The 23,719-nt window shown below is 27.9% G+C and overlaps 1 protein-coding gene across 2 annotated transcripts in view; it reads left to right on the forward strand.

Annotated features, from left to right (window-relative positions):
* LOC113548206 (connectin-like) overlaps window positions 1-23,719 on the forward strand; it is a 220,300-nt gene that overhangs the window by 45,089 nt on the left and 151,492 nt on the right. For both annotated transcript variants that reach the window (XM_026948961.1, XM_026948960.1), the window contains one exon: window positions 111-1,206. In XM_026948961.1, coding sequence (XP_026804762.1) covers window positions 120-1,206 — 1,087 coding nt within the window. In that variant the 5' untranslated portion in view covers window positions 111-119. The remainder of the gene's footprint in view (window positions 1-110; window positions 1,207-23,719) is intronic.

The raw sequence follows: 23,719 nt of genomic DNA on the forward strand, positions 1-23,719 counted from the left end.
ATTGTTAAGCGTACACCGAAAATTATACTGCAGTGCAAACAGATGGCAAATAATAATTATAATAATAATAATAGGTTTGTTTTACGATTCTTACCATTTTTATTTTTCAGATTTTCGAAATGGCGCGTCAACAACAGTTTGTGGCCCTGTGGTTGGTGTTTGCGGTTCTGGTGTACGACAACCACGGTTACGTGTCGAACCGGAGAGTGAAAAACCAAAGACCGGGCATCCGTAGCTATTCTGACGACGACAAGAATATTGGCGGCACCGAAATAAATGTGTGCGCGCTCGAACAGAAGACCACCATAAATTTGTACTGTTACTGCGACGACTCCAAGCCTTACGCAGCCACGTCGGCCGACTGTTGGGTGTTCAACGACGGCGAGCCCCGCGAATCGGCTGTGTGGCGCGAGTTCGGATCACAGTCCAACGTGACCAAGCTGACGTTCAACGTGCGCGGAACCACGTCGAAGACGCTGTCGTTCGTGCCCACCGAGGCGTTGGCCCGGATGCCCGAGCTCCGGACGCTCGAGATCGTATACGCTGCCATCGGCACGGTGCACTCACATGCGTTCGCCAACCTGTCCCGACTGCAGGACTTAGCTTTGGTTCGAAACAACATCGTGCAGCTGGCTCGGGACTCAATCGCGTACATGGAGGATCTGCGCGTGGTCACGCTCGGTGACAACGCCATTGAGAGCATCAGCAACGATGTGTTTGCCCGGTTGCCCGCGCTCAGGAAGTTGTACATGGACCGGAACAACATCAGTTATATTGCTGAGGGGGCGTTCGAGCAGTTACGGAAACTGGAGGAACTCGACCTGTCCGACAACAGATTGACGGGATCGTTGTCCAGGTACGTGTTTCTCGGACTGGTGTCGGTAAAGCGGTTGGATATGCGGGCAAACCATTTGGATCGAGTGGGCCCGGACGCGTTCGCCGAGTTGGTGTGCCTCGAGGAGCTCGTGCTCGAAGACAACCTTATAAAAACGATCGACGGCAGAGGATTTTCTGGACTGCCCAGCCTCCATAGACTGAACTTGGCGGAGAACCGGTTGACTGCACTCGACGACCGCACGTTCCATAGACTTGACAAGCTTAAGTTTATCGACATCAGATACAACAACCTGAAAACGCTCACATATGGAACTGTGGAACCGATCTTGGGACGGCTTCGGAACTCAACGTTCTTTTTCCATTTCAAAGGTTAGTGTCCATTTTCCGATTATTAATTATTGTTTTATAAAATTGTATTATAATTATTTATTTATTTATTTCATTTTGAATTCAATGGATTTCAAAGGGTCTAGCCCTTTTATAAATTTGAGTGTGGTATAATGACCAATAATGGATAAAGTATAATACATTTAAAAAATATAATAATTAGTATGTACAACACTAAAGAATATTAGAAAAAAAAAGTACATTCAAGTATAGATCGTACAAGGGAATAATAAATTGTTTTTATAGTAGTATAGGGTTATTAAATTGTTGAGTGTTCCGATTAATGAAGCCTAACAATTTATAAGATTTGCTGAGCATATGTTCATGATTTAGTCTAAAGGATAAATCTGAACTAAAGTGAACACCAAGATCTTTTATTGAATGAGCTCTGTTTAAAACTATATTGTCTAATGAATAATTGTAAATTATGTGCGCTGCGATTTATACCTATACGTTCAGACCAATTAATGTGATTTTCGTAAAGTTCCAACAATATACAACAAGCTTATAGGTGCAAATTTTTAGGGTGGTTTTTGTAACATTGTGCAATTGTGCTACACAAGTAGTTAAAATGCCTAAATTTGATGGTTTAAATTTGTCATATCGAACTCATGATCCAAAAATTACAATATTTTGAACAATTAGGATACTGGATAATAGTGGATATTTTAATTAAGATACTAGGAAACATGAATATCACCTAAATAAAAATTTGTGTCAACTAGTAGATGATATAATTTATTTATTGATGACGGGACGACAACATTGTTTTGTAAAAACGACGATGTTTAAAGTTATTATATAATTTTATTTAATAGTAAATAGTAGTAGTTTAATAAATACGAACAAATAATAATAATTGTTGTAATTTGAGATCTGTCAAAAATGAATAACTGGTTGAATAAGTTTATATTAATATAACTACACCAATAATAATATGAAAAATATAATTAAAAATATCAATAAATCAAGTAAATCAGTAAATTATTAATAATTAATACGTATTATATTACCTACTATATAGGTAGGCGTTGAGAGGCATTTCATTACATTACGTATGATAATAAATATCTTGATGATATATCTTAAATTTGAAGCAATCTATTGACATTAAACGAATTAAATTATATCGAATTGAAAAAAATAATTTATTATTTGAAATTAGAAAAATGGAGTCTATACAATATTTTTCAAGTCGTAATTTATTATTGTAAGCTGATAATTATAAATATATATATTTATATATATATATACATGTAACAAAATAATTATTTTTTCTTCTGTTATAAAATCTTTATTTTTAAGAAATTGTGTAGTATCATATAAGAATAATGAAATATATTATCTATAAATTAACTAAGTTCTCATCTGTTGTGGTATTAATTATTACATATATTGACTATAGTCTATAGTTATAATTAGAATTAACAAATTTAATCAGAACTACTGTAAAAACCATGATGAAAAACTTTTTTAAAGAGTCATCTGTGTTTATTTTACGACAATTGAGGAGTTGTACGGGACCTTTATCGCTCCAAAAAGTGTTTTCCAAAAAGTTAATATACTTTTATAAACCGATTATGTCCTTTGATAAAAATTTTAAATATAATACTTATTTCCAAGCTATATAATAATATATTAATTTTTCAATAGACTGTATTGATTTGTAAAATATTATGAATTATGATATAGTTTAGTATTTAATTAGTTTGGAAATCGTTTTGTATATTTCATTTGGTATTTATTTATTTTTAGTTCAATAATATCAGTTTCAGAAAAATATTTACATTAAATTATTGCATTCTAATGATAAAAATATGAAAATGAATCATGATTGTAAAACATATAATCTTTATAAACGTAATTTACTTCGACTAAAGAATCTATAGTTATAATTTATAATATATGTATCATACTGTCATAATAAATTAAAATAGTATAATATATGAAGTTAATAATATTTTGAAATCAAGTTAAGATTGATAATACTATAGACTGCAGGGGATTTGTCTTTTGATTATTTTAAATACTTATCAATTATATTAAAGATCGCATATCTCGGAGTTGTTAATACACTATTATAATTTTATTTATTTTTCCTTTCGACAATTCCTGGGGAGGAGTAAATTCTGTTTTTTCTCATTACTTTACTGGAATTTATAATATCATAAATAAATAGATTACTGTTTGAATTAGATATAAATAATGTTATGCATTATTGTATATATTACTTTTTATTTGATTACCTACATAAAAACCGGGTGGAGTAATATTCAATTATTAATCTGCTGTATGGATAACGAAGAAAATTATCTAAAAATGTAAATGGATCGTCAATAAAGCGATTCATTTTGTCATCATTATTTATTGTATTTGAAGTCTTATTCGATTTATTTGAGCCATTCGTCATTAGGCTACTTGTAACAAAAGTATGTTAGAGTTTATAAATATGAAAGGTTGGCGTCTTGTATTAAATGTCATAAAAAAATGATTGAGCTGATTAGGAATGGTAATTTTTGTAAAGCATAAAATATGATGCGCAGCTTGTTTTTAAACGAATGTCTAAATTGTGCACCGTCCGCTTCTTGCGTGCAGGGTTATAATTTTTTTTAACAATTCGTTACAGATTGAGACACATGAGATGCGAAAAATAAGTGTTTCGTTAGAAATCTCGTCTCATTTAAATTCCGAACGATCCTCCCGGGTTTTCCAAAGCCTTTTAAGCATAAAGGAAAAATGTATAAGAAGATTCGTTTGCGTGATATAATCTTTAAGGAAAACGATGTATAAAATAAAAAAAAAAAAATAGATGGTAAAGGATTTTTTTCTTTATTCGCCGTGCAATATCTTTTTAAAAGATAACCGATTTGGCAGTGATCTTTTCGTTTATGTCTTTGTCCATTTCGCATTTATTTTCTTTCCTTATACATATTACTCTCTCATGTGCCGTTCGGGAATGTATGCGAGTGACAGCCGGCGTGCCTGAGCAACAAATGAACATACTGATTAGGTGACCTTTACGCTGACGAAAACCGGGTGATTGCACCCTCGTCGCCTTTTGCCCTCGTCTATCCTTCCGCAGGACTTTCCGCTTTCATTCCGTCGCTCTTTGTAGCCTTTCTTGCAGCTCTCCGCTACATGTGGATCTTTTGAACCTCCTGTCGGCCAAGGGTTTTATTGCGTCCATTATTTGACCGAAAAGCACTCTAATTTACATTTACTTACAGATATAGGTGGATCGAGAGATTTCCTGACATCTGGCTATTAATAAATTGCAAATGTCTTGGATGATTCAACTTTACCTGGATGGTATAATAAGTATTTGTCAATGGGCTTGACTGTTCAATTACCCGTGTGATACGGTGATATTGAATACCACTATTCATTGATTGCGTTTAAGTCGGTTTGGGTTTTAGGTCGAGAACGGTTTCGACGCATGTTTTAAATTCATAATATCGTTATTTTGGTGGGTCAAGTTTATCGTTCTGCATGACTTAGTATTAATTTATATGATACAAGTTATAAATGTGAATTATCATTAGATATCTATAATAACTGTGTTTTTGATTTATACTTCGAACACTAGTATTATTATTTGTCGTTTATACAATTATAGTAAAAATTAATAATATATGTTTAAAACTAGTTCTTGTGTACAATAATACATCGTTAGTTACAGTTGTATATTGTTATATTATAAGTACTTGGTATACTGGTCTGCCGTCTGTGTATTATGTTCGTAAAGTTTATTTTATTTACCTAATTAAAATACTCACTTGGTGCACCTATTTGATGATGTGATTTTTTCAAAATGATGTAATTCATTTTTAACGTACACTAATGTAAAGATATGGTTATAAAATATTTTATTTTTCTATTTGTATTTTAATATTATTGAAAAATGTATCTTTAAACATTTATATTTATCTACAAAAAAATTAAATTTAATAATAACTTCTAACTAGACAGGCACTTTAATTGAATATTCTAGGTATTGTAAGTTGACAATGGAATATATAATTAGATCTGTCCTATTAATGCATGTATTATTACATCACACACATATATATATATATATATATATATTAAAATCATGTTTATGTACATTATTAATATATTTGCAATATCAAATATTAGTTTATGACAGCAAAAAAAATTACAATTTAAAATAACATCGGATATTATTTATAGTATAACTATTGAGAATTTAAAAATAATTATAACTTCCAAATGGCACTCGTAATACATATTATATGTATGTATATAATGCGCACCATCTAAAACGTTTGATGTTTGAAATGTACCTATATTGGCTATATCAATGAGTTCTTGTGCATGTTTGGTATTTACTATACCCAAAATTTAACTGTGTAATCCAATATTGGTTGTATTAAATAATCAGTTAATAATACCCCATCGATATACTTAAATGGGCTATTTCAAAGAGATACATTGAACGTTAGTTTAAAAGGGTTATATATTGCTATTTATATTGTATCAGAAGGGTTATAATAGTTTTGAAAGTTATTTTGCTGTACAAAACTTTTGTCATACAAAACTAATGATGTAAAGTTTAACGATTTAAATTTTTATTTACATGGATAGGGCCTATACAGTTTTTATGAAATCGAAACTTTTTAAATTTTAAATAAAATTATTAAAAAATGTGTGTTTCTCAAGACCTTTCTTTTTATTTTGCTATTTATATTCCATTTAAAAGCTTATGAATTCTTTTTTTTTAAATAATGGTACTTCAAAAATAAATTTAAACCTCATGTCTCATATTTGTATTTAAACTCGTTGTATATACTAATTCGTGCATACATTTATCACTTTTGGTTTATTGTTATTATTAATTGTATTCCAGATTGGTGAGAATATTATTACAATCTATATATTGTATGAATACCACGAAAAAGAACTTCTGTATTGTTAGTACACCTGCTAAATTTGAATTTATTTATATCAATCATAAAATTAAAATACGTCAATAACGTTGAATATATTTTCGTAAGACCATAAGCCCACTCAAATATTTGTCTTTGGCTACATTCAGTGAGCGAAAACAGATTTCGTTTGTTTAAACGTTATCGATGATTACTGTAAACACTGCTAATTGTTTATTCGCTGACATGCCTGTATGTCGACGCAACAAAGGACCTATTGATTAGTAGATAATTTATAGAGCTTTAGTGGATGAATGATGATGCACAGTTATTTTAGTCTTTATCGCTCTTATTATATATTGTACAGTTACATCATTTTTTGTTTGGACCGAGAACATATGCAAATATTTTTGTGCATAATTACAATAAATAAATTCTTCGTGATATCCAAACGTGTGTGGATACAACACGTGTAATTATAACATTATAGAATATATAATTAAAATAAAATTGCAGATATAATTAAACATAATGTGGACGTGGGTATCTGTGAAGTATGATATTGTATTTAAACATGAACATTTTAACATTTGTCTCGATCTTTGCATTATATAGTTTACAGTTTTTAATATTATATGTGTAGGATAGAGCGTAAACCATTGAAAAACAAAATTAAATACCTACATTTAAATAAGTATGCAGTGTTGGATTATGGTACGAATGCAAAACATTACACTAACTATATATAATTATAATATTATACAAAGATATAACAAAAACACATAATATAATGACTCAAACTTAAACTGTAACTCAATATGCTGGCGTGAAAAGTTGTTAACAAATTTATACTATGCGTTATTATATTGTATTGTCTACTGTGGTATAAGTGAATTGTTTTGTTCGAGATTTGTAGATGCGTCATCCTTTACACCCAATCCTTAGGCATGATATAAAAATATAATAGACAACATGTAGTTAATATGTTAGTTTAATAAATTAATTTCTTAACAATTTGTTACTATAGTGATTTTAAATTACAAGATCTGCATATTTTAGGTCAGTTTACCTAATATCTGTAATATATTATTACTATATAAATACAGAGACACTGAAACTGTAAATTGATGTATAGAATATTTTACACTTATTTTTAATGTATCCAATAATGTACATAATATTAATATAATGTCATCAAAATATAGGTATTATTTTTTTAATGTTTTTGTGCTTAATTTTAATCAATTTAATTTTAAAGATGTTACAGTGTCTTATATAAATTTGTATTCAAGAGTACCTATTTATTAAATAGGTAAACTATATTAACTATTGTATATTGCGCAGTGCCGGAAATTCTCAGAATTATTGTACTAATCTAATACTTGTATTTTCGAAAAGGTTTTAAAACCGTGTAATAAGCATAAAGTTGGTAATGGATAATCAAAAGTTTATTGCATTTTTGATTCAATAGCGCAAACAATTTTATTATCATTGTAAAATATTTGTTTTATAATAAATTAGGAATGAGATTAATTAGAAATGTATGCGTTAAACTTTACTGTTATCGTTAATTATTGTAATATAAAATTAATATAGTACCTATTATTAGTATTGGTAATGATATCTAATTATTTCATTTAATAAAATTATTAGTCTTTTGCTGTATACAATCGATAATTAATATACGAATACGTTTGTTATTATGTTGCGTAGGTTGATGTCTTGTTGAATAATAAACAATAAACAGAACCTACATAGTTTATGGTAACTGTTAACTCCCAAAGTCATACATTTTAAAATCATATACTAAGTTTATGTGATTCATAACATTTTTATTTTACGTTAGAAATATTAAAATAAAAATACATAATCTTTAATTTTTATGAATTTAGTTAATAAATTATTAAAATATGCGTTAAATATTAAAAATTGTATAACAATTATACATAATAAATTAAATATAGTTAACTGTGATTCTCACATAATATGATGTTTGAACATTGGATAGTTTATTTTCAAATATATTTTTTATTTATGAAACCGATAGAAATGTTATTTTGTAGTAGAACCGTTTAAAAATAGATTTCACAAAATGGATAATGTTCACGAATAGTGGTGGTTGGATGACTATTTTGTGAAAAGACCCATTTTCATTAAAAGGTCACCAGAAGTCCAGAACTATAAACATCAATATTATATATAGTTGAAAAATCTTTATTTTTTTTTTATGAAATTTACTTTAACACCGGAAATTGGTATAAAGTTGTACTATAGCATGCAATATGAAAAAAAAAATAACATTATAACATTATTAATATAACATTGGGCTAGATTTTTACAATAACTGTGAACGAAATGTTTATAAAAAATTATTATTATTTTTTAAAATGAAATCCATCAGAATCGTTTGCAAACACGATTATATAGTGTTATTACTTTGTGCGTGTTATAAAATTCGAATTTCGTGTTCATAATATATTATATGCATGGGATGGTCATGAGTGAGATATTTGGTGGAAATATAGCGTATTATAATGTCTGTGTAATTGCAGACATTGATTGTAAGACAAATTTAGTAAGGAAATTGTGTACCGCCTGAAAATATTTTCCACCCAATCGTATTTCAAATTTGAATATTTAAAATGTCATACAACATTTGAATTTCATGTTTAGTAACCGTCAAAACTAAACAATAACATTTTTTTAAATTCTTATACATTTTTTTTTTATTATAAATTTACCTGTAATTGTTGAACTATAATAGTTGCTACTAAAATTCTAAAATAAATTAAAATATATATATATATAAATTTATATTAATGTAATATAAATATAGACTTATTAAAATTTAAAAAAAAAAAATTTATTATTTAATGAAATATAAACTAATTTATAATTTTATTATTGGTTTTATTTTTATGATTTTACTAAGTTGGTTTAAAAAAACATTAATTATTGTAATTTAATATACGTTAGTACAATTGGTATAAATGCATTGGTATACAAAATAAAGTAACTATTGTAATAAACTATAATTACTTCTGATATCTAATTTTCCTAGGTACATTTTATTTTAAATCTAAAATGTATTCCATTAAGTATATTATGTATCTACAGAATGTTTCAAATAAAAGTAAAATTAATATACGTGAAGTACAAGTCTAATTACCAGATGGGTATAACGAAAAAATTATTATACTAGGTTAAAAAATATAAATAAGTCTTATTTAAAATTATATGCCACATCATTTTTACAGTTGTTGGTATCATAATGGTACTAGTCACTAGGTGATGCTGATAATTTAAAAATAGTGTGACACATAATTTTAGGGTAACATTTTTCATTCATTTATGTGGTGCTATTTGTTTTTATATTTTGAGTTTGAAACAATAGATTGAAAAAATTATATTTTTTAGTATAGCATTTCAGTAAAGCTATAACTTAATTTATTGTATGTATAAAACATATAAAATATATAAAAATATCGTTTAAAATGTATTTATTTATAAATATATTAGACAAGGTTAACAGAAGTATTTTATGAATGCAGAATGCTATAAATAAAGTTTTTGTTTTATTAAAATATATAATACGATTTTCTTAATCTATTTTTTAAATTTTAAACTGAATATTTAAAAGCATATTGTACCACGAGAATGAGTTGAACGTTTTACTATAGAAGTATATAATAATGAGTTAAAAAGCGTAAAACTCGTTTTAATTTAACAGAACATATCAATTAAAACGTAGTAAAGAATTAGGCGTACTATAAATATTATAATATTTATATATTTATATTTAATAAAGCATAAAGCATAATTCTGTTATATTTGAATAATTTTAAGTTAATTATAGCTCTATATTGTTTGATTCGTAATGAATTAAAACTTTAACTTAATGGAGTTGATGTTTGAAATGATATGCTATAATATAATTTCATGACAATCAAACTATTAAAACGTTTTTGATAATTCAATTGTTTTTTTCATTTATTGCAATAATAATCAATCAAAATATATTTTATTAAATATTATGTATTACAAAATGAATACACCAAATATGGATCAAGTAGATCTTATAAATGTAGTACAGAAATACTTCTATAACTAAATTAATTAAAATTTAATAATTATAATGCAGATTATTGTATTTTGATTCACTTCGTAATTTATAGATACTGTAAAAGTGTATGAGATTACAGACAATAATTATAAATTTGTTGAAAACAATTAAAATATATATAAAAAAATAATAATTGCTTTAATATTATTTTTTAGTCTATTATTTTGGATTTCGAGTTTTTATATAATTTAATTCAGAGATATCACTGTTCTCGGATAATTTTCTGAAGATGACGTTTCTTATCACTTAAATAATAATAATTCCGGAGATATGGTTCCAAGGCGCTTGAGAGGCTCGTAATTTTGGGTGTCTATATAACAGCACAATTATGTCGAAAAGCAAAGTGGACGGTTCCACAAGTACTGCAGAAAAGGGTGTTTTTGAGTATTTTTATATTATACGGTGTGATCCATTTGAAGTAAGATTCATATACTTTCAAAAAACACTAATATTTTTGAAAACATTTAATTAAAATAAACCTACGTTATTACAAAATAACATTTTTTTTTTTTACAATTTTTAATCACTTTACTTGTTTGAGATTTATATTACTATGAATGATACGTATATTTTATATTTCATTTACCACAGTATAGAATAGTATTTGGATCTATAAAAATCAAATTTTTGACAAGTATTTTATTAGTTATGACTTAATGAGTATTTAAAATTTAGATGAGCGGAGTAGTTGACCAACATATTGTGGGGTATTTATGTACCATCAATTTATTGCACTCATCTAAACTAAGAAAAAACTTAAAAGCTTTAGCTAATAAATTATCCGTTTCAAATACAAGAAGTAGGTACTAAAAAAAATATTTTGCATTGGAATTAGGAATTAAAAATATTTGTTATCATAAAAAAAACATGATACTGAAAAATAGTAATAGATAATAATATACGTATTTGATAAAAAAAATATCATGTACCTTTTAATGTTTTAAGTTTATGAAAATATTTATTTTTCAAATACGTTAAAAGTTTTTGAAATTATGAGTATCATGCGTTAAATAGATCATCCGGTATATCAGTATATGCGTGCTTGTATGTTTGTATGTGTTTGTGTGTGTGTGTAATACAAAAACAATGAAACAAACGGTTGCCGTCGAGATGTAATTAGAGTGGGGAAAAAATTAATTCCACGGTGTCGGTTTTATTGTCGAAAAGGTCCCGGAATCTAAACCATCTGTTGTTCGGATATAAGTCGTGGACGAGGTGGCCTGCCGTGAGTGGGGTAACCATGTAGACGGGCGGGGAGTGGTTGCGCTTGGAGAAAAACGTCGGGAGGGTGGTCTTGCGGCGGGCAGCCAAAAAGGAATTTATTTACAATACAATCGCAAGCATTATTAATCCTGTCACCTTTAGTGAAACTCGGATGGGAATCCACTGTACTGTAAACCATCCTCAACCGGCGATGCCACACTGTATCTATATAATATATTATATAGCCAGTGGTTGGTCTTCCACATTGACTGGCAATAATTCTGTGTTGTTGTTATCATAATATAAGTATATAAAAAGTACAAAACTCGACTCAATGCTGTGATCTTGTTTTTGTAGTGGCTACAGATCAAATTTATTGGTTAAAATCAATGTTCAATAAATGTTTTTTTTTAGGAGGGGAACGTGGTCTGGAGGGTTGGAAGTTTCGATTATTGACGTTGGTTGTGATAATCATTAATAATATTATTTATAATTATATCTAAACAGTGACCTACTGAATGAGGGAAGATATTTTAATGTACAAGTAGGTATATAGGGTTTTTTTTTTATTTTAAAATAACTGTCAACAATGTTATTATAATATAATTTAAAATGATTGTCGATCGCATTAGAAATTCGGAACCTTCAAGAGTGTTATTAAAATAAATAATTGTCTTTATAAAAATTAGACGACATTTTACGAGACAGATGTGTGTTAATACACCCCGTAGCTACTTATCATTTTTCGCGTTTTACTCTCTTTATTTTATTTCACTCCGCTGACGTATTACGTTTAATTTAAAAAAAAAATATCTTGCGCCATATTTAAATGATAGTACGCACATGCGGGTGCACCGAACATTCTTGTTGTATTATGTAATCTGTCCGTGAATGAAAAGTCAATATCGTGAAATATCTCGCCTATTCGAATGGTTTTTGAATGCAATTGGTTTAACATGACTCGGCTTTTACCGTCTATAAACCTAGTCATCTTTTATTTATTTTTACCTCTATGTCACCACACGCTTTGTATATCTTTTTTTTCCTACTCTTAACACACAACTCAAGCAAAACGTTTAAGCTGCACGAATCGCGAATATGTGGTGATATAATACGAAGTCAAAAACAACTAGGAAAATCTTAAGTTTCAAAAATTGGATAAAATCCATGTTAAAAATTCTAATTGCTGCGTTAAATGTTAAATGATTCCTTACGCTTGTTTTGAATTAGTCATTTATAATTTTGAACCTATAGAGATATACTATTCTACTAAGCTATAGTTCAATTAAAATTTCAAGTTAAATGCATTAAAGTGCTTATCACATAATAATACACACGATATTTATAAAAGTCTGTTCTGGTTGAACATTAAATTTTCTGAGTTTATCTATAATAAGTAGTTACTTATCTTGTAATACGGCGGAACAAAGGTGGTCTTAACGAAGTTATATTCCGATGTAGATATATATATATATATATACATATAATATATTATGTCATCATGGAACCGATATGGAAACGTTATGGGGTAAGACCATACGGAAATTTATTCTAATATACTACGCCAAACGGGAAGTACATATTACCAGAAGACTGTGCAATAAAATTATATCAAATGAAAAAATTAAATTTTGTACATCAAACGTTTTACAAAGTAAACATTTTGAAATATAATTTTATTTAGGGTCATAATTGCTATACCTATTGTCTATTATGACAGTTTAATAAGATTCAATTAAAGTGTTTTCTTTTATAGACATTTAGAACTTATCTGATTTTTACAAAAACCCTAAAATGGATAACTTTTTCAGCATTTTTGAATTAAAAATTCTAATATTCATATACTTCTTAAACAATTTAAAAATTATACTCTAATATATTATCAAATTTTTAATCAATATAATATTTGTATATTATATATTTAAAATGTCACAAGTTATACGTATTTGTACATCATATCGGTGTTGGTAGTCTGATGAAGCGTAGGTATAAAATATTATGTGACTAAATAAATGAACAAACCGATGACGGTGGTTTTATATCACTTTATAACACTTACGACTTTTTTCGTTTAACGATCTGACTCTTGAAAACATTTTAAAAATATATATATATATAATTTTATTATTTACCTATAACATCAATTATACGAATAAACCACACATATATAACATTGTGTATCGTATACTATGTAATATAACAAAGATGTTGTTAACTAGTGTTGTTGACAAAATAAAAATATTATATGTGGTATAACAGTGTCATAATCTCAATATAATATATGTTGTTTGTTAGTGTTGCAATACAAACTTGGTGGCAACAGCCCCCCGTACGTATTCGGTGCAGGGGTGAAATAAATTCTTATTGCCACAGGGGCAGGATGTATCGAACCGGCTTAATCTACTTAACGAAACCCCTGCTATTTTCTACATATTTAACAGCGACGATTCGTGGATACCGCACGAGGGAGCGCAAGTCTGATGTGTTTAAACTTTTCACGAACGGTCGACCGTCTCATTAATGGACTTAAAGTCTATAAGAGTGTTAACAATAATTCGTTGTTCTGAGTGTTCTGTATCTATTGTGTCCATACACTGTAGATACCATAATAATAATAATTTATTTAGAACGGCATTAGATAAAACTATATACTTTAATCAGTAATCACTTGGTTGTAAATAGTCGATTATAATAATTAGTTATTAACATTATTTTATCGTTTTGAGAAACGTTACAAATTAATAACTCAATTTTCAAGTAAGACCTTTGTTATTCTATGTGTATAATTACTATAGTATGCTAGTTTTTAATTATTATAATGTTATGTAATATTTCAAACGGTCATTGCCTATGTAGGTACGCATAATACAATAATGGTCGTTAACTCGTCATGATTAACGTATGCTTATAATTATTATTTAAAATGACAACCTATATATTATAATTATTGATTTATTGAAACAATAACGTATATAAGAATAAAATTCTTTTACGTGCCTACTATACCCATTATATTAAGATAACATAGTTAATATACGAAATTTTCTCAAAAAAGCTATATGATAATAAGCCTAACTGCTTGTGTCTTTAAGCTGGAACACCTATTGTTGAAATAATATAATAATATATTACATATATACTTCACCCAAGCTTAAATAAATCTATCTTTCTATCATTTTCCGTTTTGTTTCAGTTGAGATACATAATTCAAACAAAATTACAATAATTATTTTTATGATTTTATGATCTAGATTTTGAACATAATTTTAATGTAAACACAATACATAAAAAAACTGGAGAGAAATTCAACAAGTGTTTAGAAACCGCTAAGTAAATCCAATATCGTTAATATTGGGATTTGTTTTAATGTATTTACTTATCGAACATTTTTCCAAAATTAAGAAAGTAAATCATAAAAGTAATTATTATAATTTTAAGTGTTTATTAATATTTGATTTACATTTTTAAAAAATAAATTTATGCCTTATTTCTAATAATTAAAATAGTAATATAATAATATGTAACCAATATATAAATATTTAAATAAACATAAAAATTTTCGTGAACTAAACATAAAATTATGTGTGAGCTAATTAACCATCCTATAGCAATCTTTTGGGGTTGAATATATAAGCTATAAACACCGTCCAAATTTCAAGGAATATATTCATATAACTTTTATTGAAAACAGTCTAGTAGTTTTAATCTATAGAAGACAATCAAACAGTTTTAAATATTTTAGATAGATCATTATACGGAAGTGTATTATATATTACCTATACATATAATATTATATAAATGTCACGTTTTTTAATCAAAATGTCCCTTTTTGTTTACCACTAAGTCCGTTTATCGCTAGTAAATAATAAAAAGTATTCATTTTCATATTCTAACATGAAAAATTTTAAGTTTTATATTTCGGTAATCTTTTATTATTAGAATTATAAATTATATTATAGATCACGGCACCACGTAGATTATAAGAATAATAATTAATTCTAATTTTCAATATATTTTGTATTGTTAATATAATTCCACATCATATAAAAAAAAAGTAAATAACACTTAAGAATTAAAAAGTTTTCAAATTTTATCAATTTAAGCCCTAAACAATTAACAACCATTAACTATTTATCACAATAAAACTAAAAGCAAGATTTAAAAAAAATGTCGTTTAAACAATTTATTGAAAAATTTAATTGATAATTTTGATTAATATATCTAATTTATTCATTATATCGATATTACAGATTCTATAAAATAGTATTTTATTATCTGTGACCATATCAATAACATTTTACCAAGTATGATAAAAAAAAAATAATAATAAATAAAATAATCTTGATTTTTATATAATACTGTGATGTGTTAAATCATTTGCATATGATCGCTTGATTGATGAATAACGTGGACGATGGCGAAGATTAAAGATTGTGCACAGTAATACTGCCTAAAATAGCAAAAGAATCTCTAACAACTTTTCGTCCAAAGTGATAGTACCCATTCGTCTATATATCGTTGCTTTTTATACAAATTAATTATTACTCAAATATGATTTTTATTTATTAAAAAATATAAATTGGTAATATTTTCTATATTATTAAAGTAGGTAAATAATTTATTTCATATACATTTGTATTGTGTTGTTGTATAACAACATGGAATTTATGATTTTTTACCGTCCATATTTAATACATCACTAAATTCACATAATTTTCAAAAAATAAAGGATTTCCAAAATTTAAAAATTTAAATTTCTTATGGAAACGTTTAGAAAATGGAAGTATAATATATTGTTATTATTGAACTGCAGGTGGTAAACAAAAAGGTCGATTTTTGTGAAAAATTGGAATACTGTAGTAGGCACCTATATTATTTTATAACGACGTTAGGTACAATAAAATATAAATATGTTTCTAAATACAATATACTATATTATATACTGAGTAATATACGATAGAATAGCACCACCATCACTAGTGCTAATATTATGCGTATATGGACATGATTATAACTTTATAAGTTTAGGTACGGTATACATAAATCTTAACCTCAGTTATGTTTAAGCAATATGTCATTATGTAAATCGTGTCGTATAATAGATCTCCAAAGATGATGATGAGAAAATTGGTAGGTGAATATCGTCTCATATACATGATGTCACGCTATAGATATACCTTTTAGCTCTTTCTATTAATAATAATATATAATAACAATTGCGTGATAGGCGAGATTAAGCTGCAGTCCGTTGAAATTGTATTATGTCTTCGTCGGACGTCGTAGGACCTTTTATATTATTAAAATCGTCCTATTATAACCGCTAGTATAAAGGTGTCATTGCTATACGACTATACAAGGGATAAGATAGTGAGATCCTACCGATATTTTTAGAAATTATAAATGATAGTTGATTGAAATTAATTATTAAAATTTTCGAGTCACCATAAACGTCATACCTTTCAAATACATAATTGTAGATACACATGATGTAAGAGCGCTATAAATTATAGCGTAGTGTATAGACATCAACAATTTTTATATTGCTACTGATCTTCGTTCGACTACGAATACAGCCACTTAATAATGTAAAACTTGATTTATCTACTTTGTAAGTATTTAATAGATAATAAAACCTAATAATTACTGAAAATTTTGAATCCTTGTCATTTAAATATACTTGAGATCTTTATTATGTTATTATCCATGACTATGGTAACTACAGATTATGGTAATTATATATATTTATATATACTCACCTACTGCAGAGTTTACGATCCTCACTGAATATCTTATACTTAACCGGACATCTAAGTCTAATATTTGAATTTTTCCATTGCACTGAGCTTACTGGCATGGATCAAAAAACCATCATTATTGGTAATCTCTGTCACGTCCGTCTGATCTCACCGTGCGAAGATTTTCGATCGATTGTAAATACGAGCCTCGTTGCACATCACACATTGTTATGATTATATTATTATAATATACATACGTGTATAAATTACATAAATATAGACATTATTGGTATACATATATAACATAAAAATGTCATATGTACGGTTCGGGCCTTAGGTCGACGGTACATAATAATATTTCAACCGGTCAGCAGATTTCCCAGGAAAAATATTATGATGGTTGTTGGGTGGCTGCTGCGGGTGGTAAATGACCAACATGGGGGGCAGTATGGTCGGGTATACGGGGGTAAGTACGTGCGTGTGTGTGTCATTAGGAGAAAATATACGCCTGGCGAATATTTTATACGCAGCTTTTATTTATTTTTTTATTTCGCGTATGACGTTGAGAATCACAAGAGTAAGATATACAATATAGTACGCATACTGCACGGTGTCGACATGTAATATGTATGGGTATAATAATGACGATACACGAGAATATACGTAAATATAACATAAATTGACGTAAGACGATGAAGAATAAAAAATCCATACAAGAAACGGATCGAGATTTATTGTCCACGGCGGGGGTAAATATAATATTCTATTTTCCAATGTATCCATGTGTATATCTGTTTTAGAATTAAAGACACGAATCGTGCTCACAACCCGCCTGTCCGATCACTTGTACGATATATACAGGTCGCATGGTAAGGTTCAGGGTATACCTATTATTACTGCTTTTTCGCATCGTACATACCAGCGTAATAACCTCATACGATATTATATACGGCGTGGCATATTAATAAGGTCGTAAAATTCTAAGGACGGCGGCACCGCCACCCACTCGGCTAAACAATGTGCAACATACACACATACACCAACGCACGTCATATCATATATGATATTATTATTATTATTATTATACACCACTCACGAGTTTTATTAATATATAATACATAGTATTATGGCTTTTTAACGGTCCACGCAGTCTCCGCGCATCGTTTTTACACAGGTACGATCCTACGATATGTGCGTCTCATATAATCGCAGATTGCTGCAGAAAGGGCCCGGCTGCAAAACGACTATTATAGCTGAGTACCTATATTTATGAATAAATAATGGTTTTGCATTTTTTTTCCGTTCTACATTTTTAACACGTTGCTCAAATACAATGCGCGTGGTCTGACGATCGCCACATCTGCGTCAAAAACCCAAAACGAAAAGGAAAAGTTCCTTGCGTACACGCGATGTTCCGAAATTGCTGCGTTATAAATATTTGAAATAAATATACCAAATAGTTGCGAATCGTAGTATTAATGATTTCAGAGACTTGCGATACCGTTTCTTCTCGATAAGATTTCATGTACAGACCGCTTTGTTTAAACCACGTGTAAACATGTTTTCTTTGAAAACTTATCGGAAATAAACACACCTTTGAAAGTAGATATTATATGTACACTTTCTTCCTCCACTTACGCAATACCTATTGGATATTTAAAAAAAAAACAAATGACCACTAACGGGTGGGCTATAGTTTTGAGACGCGATAACAACATATTATATCCTTATATAAAATCGTTTTTCATATACTTAGAGTATGAATTGTGGCGTTAGGTTAGCTACATAGGGTTATTATTTTACAATATTTTTTATCGAAATAGGATTATACATTGGGATTGGTGGGCTGTAATTATTTACGATGAGAGTATACGTGGAAGCTGTTTAATTTTTATAATCATATTATATAGAATTGAGTATTAAAGAACAACGAGTACCTATTATACGTTTTTATGACTCATACGGTTGATCACAAGTTATTAGGTTTGGTTAGGCATTAGTATCAGCCTATCAATTTTGTTTGTTCGACGTGAAGACATGCAGTTATTTTCTTATTGTTTCATAATCTTATATGTTTGTAGAAATCAGGAACAATATATCAGTAATTTTAATTCTACACAATTTATATAACAATGTGTGTGGTTCATACCAGGCTGAGATAACTAAAAATAGGATCTACGGGAAGGCTTATATGCTATTCGTATATGGAATTAATAACTGTGAATCCATGAAAACGAAATGGTTTTTCGCGACGTTTCACTATAATAATACGATATCTTATAACAAACAAATCCGAATTGAAAATAATAATATATAATTAATCAATTAAAGTTTTGCTGTTTTCTTAATGAACCATTTTTATGTCAATACCTACTCTTAGTATATGCATAAACGTAGTGTGCATTTTTGTATAGAATTTTTAATTCAAATTATAATTTAAAAACAAAAATGTGTGTATTTGTATATTTTTGAACGAGTTGGTTTCCAGCGCGTGAGAAATATGCATTGTGCTCTTCTCTAGACGAACCACCGTCATCGCACCACCGCATCGACCGCAAAAACCGACCGGGTAAAATGTTGCGAGCGTCGTTCATTCGTCCAACCGACTGACTGACCGACCGACCGACCAACCCATGGCGGCGGTTTGTCCGTGGTTTTTGCCTATCGGATTCCTCATCGAATCCATATTCCAAGAGATCGTCGATAGAACGATTTGTGTATACTCGTTGTTTGGGCTTTCGAGATTTATGTGCAATAGTGTATATAAATGTACACAAATGCAACGTTGTACGTATAAAAGTAACATGTATATCGACTATATCTTTATTATAAGACCTTTGCCCGGTGTGCAGCTGCCACTGGCCGTAAATGTATCGGCGTGTTTATGTGTACAGGTGGACCACCTTGTTTTCCCGTAGAACTATATAGTGCTGTTGGAGAACACCATGGGTGTACATATAATACTATTATAGCTTGTGACAACCTCTTGTATATTATTTATCATATTTAATATCTGAAATAATACATTATTACAATAATACAATGTAAGTATAAAATGTGCGTAACCGACAAATGACAATAAATTGTATTATTTTAACGCTCGTGCTTATGATGTTATTAATGTAATTACCGTTATATAAAAAGGCGGATTTATAGAATCACAAAAAAAAAAAAAAAATAAAGCACCGCCCGTAAGAATATATTGTATTATTATTTATTACGATTAATAATATAATATCACGGAGTAAAAACGATTTAGAGATAAATCGATAAATATCTTATTCAAACTATACGACCATACGTCATTATTATATTTGATATAATCATTACTACAACGATTGAATTGACTTCTGGTTCAAAAATTGAATTTTATAAAAGATTAGTATGAGACTATTATTCCTAAAAAACCAATTATTTGTTTTAATTTTTTTTCTTTTCATCGTTAGTACAAAATACTAAATCTTGGCATTATGACAATACGAGTGACCGTATTGTAGGCTACCGAAACATTTCCGTTTTAGTATAATACAAAAAATACACCGCTGGGTCGATTTAAGTGACATTAGTAGGTACAATATTTTATATTCTTTATGATTTCAATATTATTATATTATGTGTATATAATATATAATATTACTATTATCTCTCTTATCCAATTTTAAAATTAATATTTATTATGATTAGATAAGTATCTATCTCGAAGATATTAAAACTGGAAATAAAACTTTATACTGATGACCGCGGTATTCTTATATTATAAGTTTTATAATATAAGTATATATTATTATTTTAAATTGATTTCTAAGCATATATTCATATTGTATATTTTTGTGTTGTAAGTAAGTAGTATTAGTAACTAATAAAATACGGCTGTAAGTTATTTTAACGTTAAAATCCACAGTGAAAAGACGATTGTAATGTTTTTAGAAAGCATTGTATTTATTCATTTTGTTAGTATTTTTAGTATATGTAAAATAATGAATAAATAAATATTTAAAGAATAATAAGCTTTAAAATTTGAATACTTCATTTTTTTTGTCAGTTATGAAACAGAATAACACTTGTTGTAAGATTGATAAAATTTATTTTGTCGAATCCATCGTTAAACGTAGACACTTCAATTTCCCAAAAAATTCTCTATTGGTAGATATAAAATCAAATTTAACTATTTTAAATTTGAAGTGATTAGCTGAAATGTATTTTTTAAAGGTTGTATTTATTATAGGTACATTTGTTTTCGGAAAATATTTTTTTAGGGCTGTAAAGAAACTTAGAAAGTTTCAGTTCCTTTACAAGTGAAAAATGAACACTTATTATTTGTACAATTTGGTTAAGTTTAAAATTGTTAAATAACTACCAATAAAATCTTGAAATTGAAAAAAACACTTATTGAAAAATATAAGCAGAAATCGTACAGATTTTTGACTAATGACTCATGTTGGCTTTTTGTATTATGTCAGATTTAATCATGTTCTCAGTAACACGTACGTAAATATAATAATTACAAAACACAATGTTTTGTAATTGTATATATTACGCCAGATAAACTAAACCATCTTAACGTTCTCTATTTTTCCTATGGAATATCTTCAACAAATTTATATTACCATGTCAAATTTACCACCGACCAGTCGTTATATTGGTTCAACATTTATTACAGCAATCGCCAATCGTATAATGTATATATATATACACATATATCTATGATCGTTTGGCGAGATTTACGCATTACCGACGACTATATATACTGCATATACGTTTCAAACGTTTTTATTTACTTTCCGTTTTAAAATTATCACAAAAAAGATTTTACTAAGTCACTTAAACCAATCGCACCATTAAATACTAAATGCTAATGTTTATTTATGTTAAAACGGCTTTGGACGTTATTTTTAATCCACACTTTTATTCGACGACCTATTGTTTTAATAAAAATTTAACGCCGTATCTTTCGGACAATGTTACATTGGTTTAGTCTTATTGTTGTATATTTTCTGAGAATCTGAGCGTATATGAAATGTTCTCAGATTCTAATATTTTATTTATTTTATAAACCGTACACCGTCGACTTGCCATTGTTTATGGTATGAAACTATTTAATTTCAAAATGTTTCCGGATGTGTATATGGTCTGAAAGCCGATTTTATATTGTTGATACTATATACACTTTTAGAACGTATATATAAACGATCTTTAAAATGAACAACTAACAAATATTCCTGGATGTGCATTTTATCTGAAAAATTATAAACACCTATATTATAATATAATCTTGGTTTTAATGGAATTATTACAATAAGATCATTTTTATATTAACCTAATATTTAATACTCGAAGAACAAATTGTTTGGTATAAAATCGCATAATTGTTATACGTTTAATATAATATGTGAAACATAATTTATCATCAAGTATAATATATTGTAGTAAAACGTTTTTCATAAGTAGTTTATTATTTTACAGTTGAAGTACATTATATAAAAACAAAATTATGTATTTTAATGATAAAATATAATATTCAGAGATTTTTTTTTCACCTTATTTCTTCATTCAACTATATATATATATATATATATATAATATAAGTATATGATAGTACGACACTGAATAAAATATATATTTGTTGTTACGTGTTTGAATAGAATTATTGTTAAATCAAGGGCTTAGTAGAAAAAGGTTTGAAATCGATTCTATGAAATTGTTTGGGACAGCAATTTATTTTAGGGTTTGGTATAAAAATTGTCACTATATCGTCAAGATTATTTTTTTGCGTAAACAATATCGACCAATGGAATTACTTGACATAGTTTATACTTTATTATATTGTGTACCTATAACCTAAATATACCTCATTGTAATCATTAAAATAGTATACATTATACATATTAGTTATTGATTGATATTGTTGAATAAAAATTATAATCCGTTTAATATGAAATTATTAGTTTTAAGTTCTAGTAATATAATCTTTTGTTAAAAAAAAATCGAAAATAATTTTGTTATTGTAAGGAATAAATTTTGTTTAGTTTAGTTTAACGATTAACTTTTTTTTATATTGATTGATGTATTGACGGAGATGGAATTTATTTCCATATTAAACGAATTCGCATTCTTGTAGATATTATATAGAATTTTAATATTAATGATTTTTATTTTAAAATAGTTTGGTTCTATTACTTATTACTTTATTAGTCATGAATTTTAAATCTAACTAAAATAATATGGGTACACGTTTAAGGTTATGATTTAGTGAACAATTTACCTACTAAAAATCTTTGACTTTTTTAAAAATCGCCTTTACAATGACCATCATCATCATCTAATTTTATGAGTAACAAACAAAATTGCGTTTTGAATAAAAGTTATATTGATATACTGTGTTTAGTAAATGTAACGGTAAAGGTAATTTTCATTTTCATTTAACTTTTATAAAAAAATATTATACAACATGGTAAAATTCTTATCCGTGAAGGAAATTATGTCACTAAAATAAAATATATAACCTAACCAAAGCACGGATCCATTATACGCCGTTTAATGTAAAAAAT

This window comes from Rhopalosiphum maidis, chromosome 1 (assembly GCF_003676215.2).
Source record: "Rhopalosiphum maidis isolate BTI-1 chromosome 1, ASM367621v3, whole genome shotgun sequence".
Taxonomy (NCBI): Eukaryota; Metazoa; Arthropoda; class Insecta; order Hemiptera; family Aphididae; genus Rhopalosiphum; species Rhopalosiphum maidis.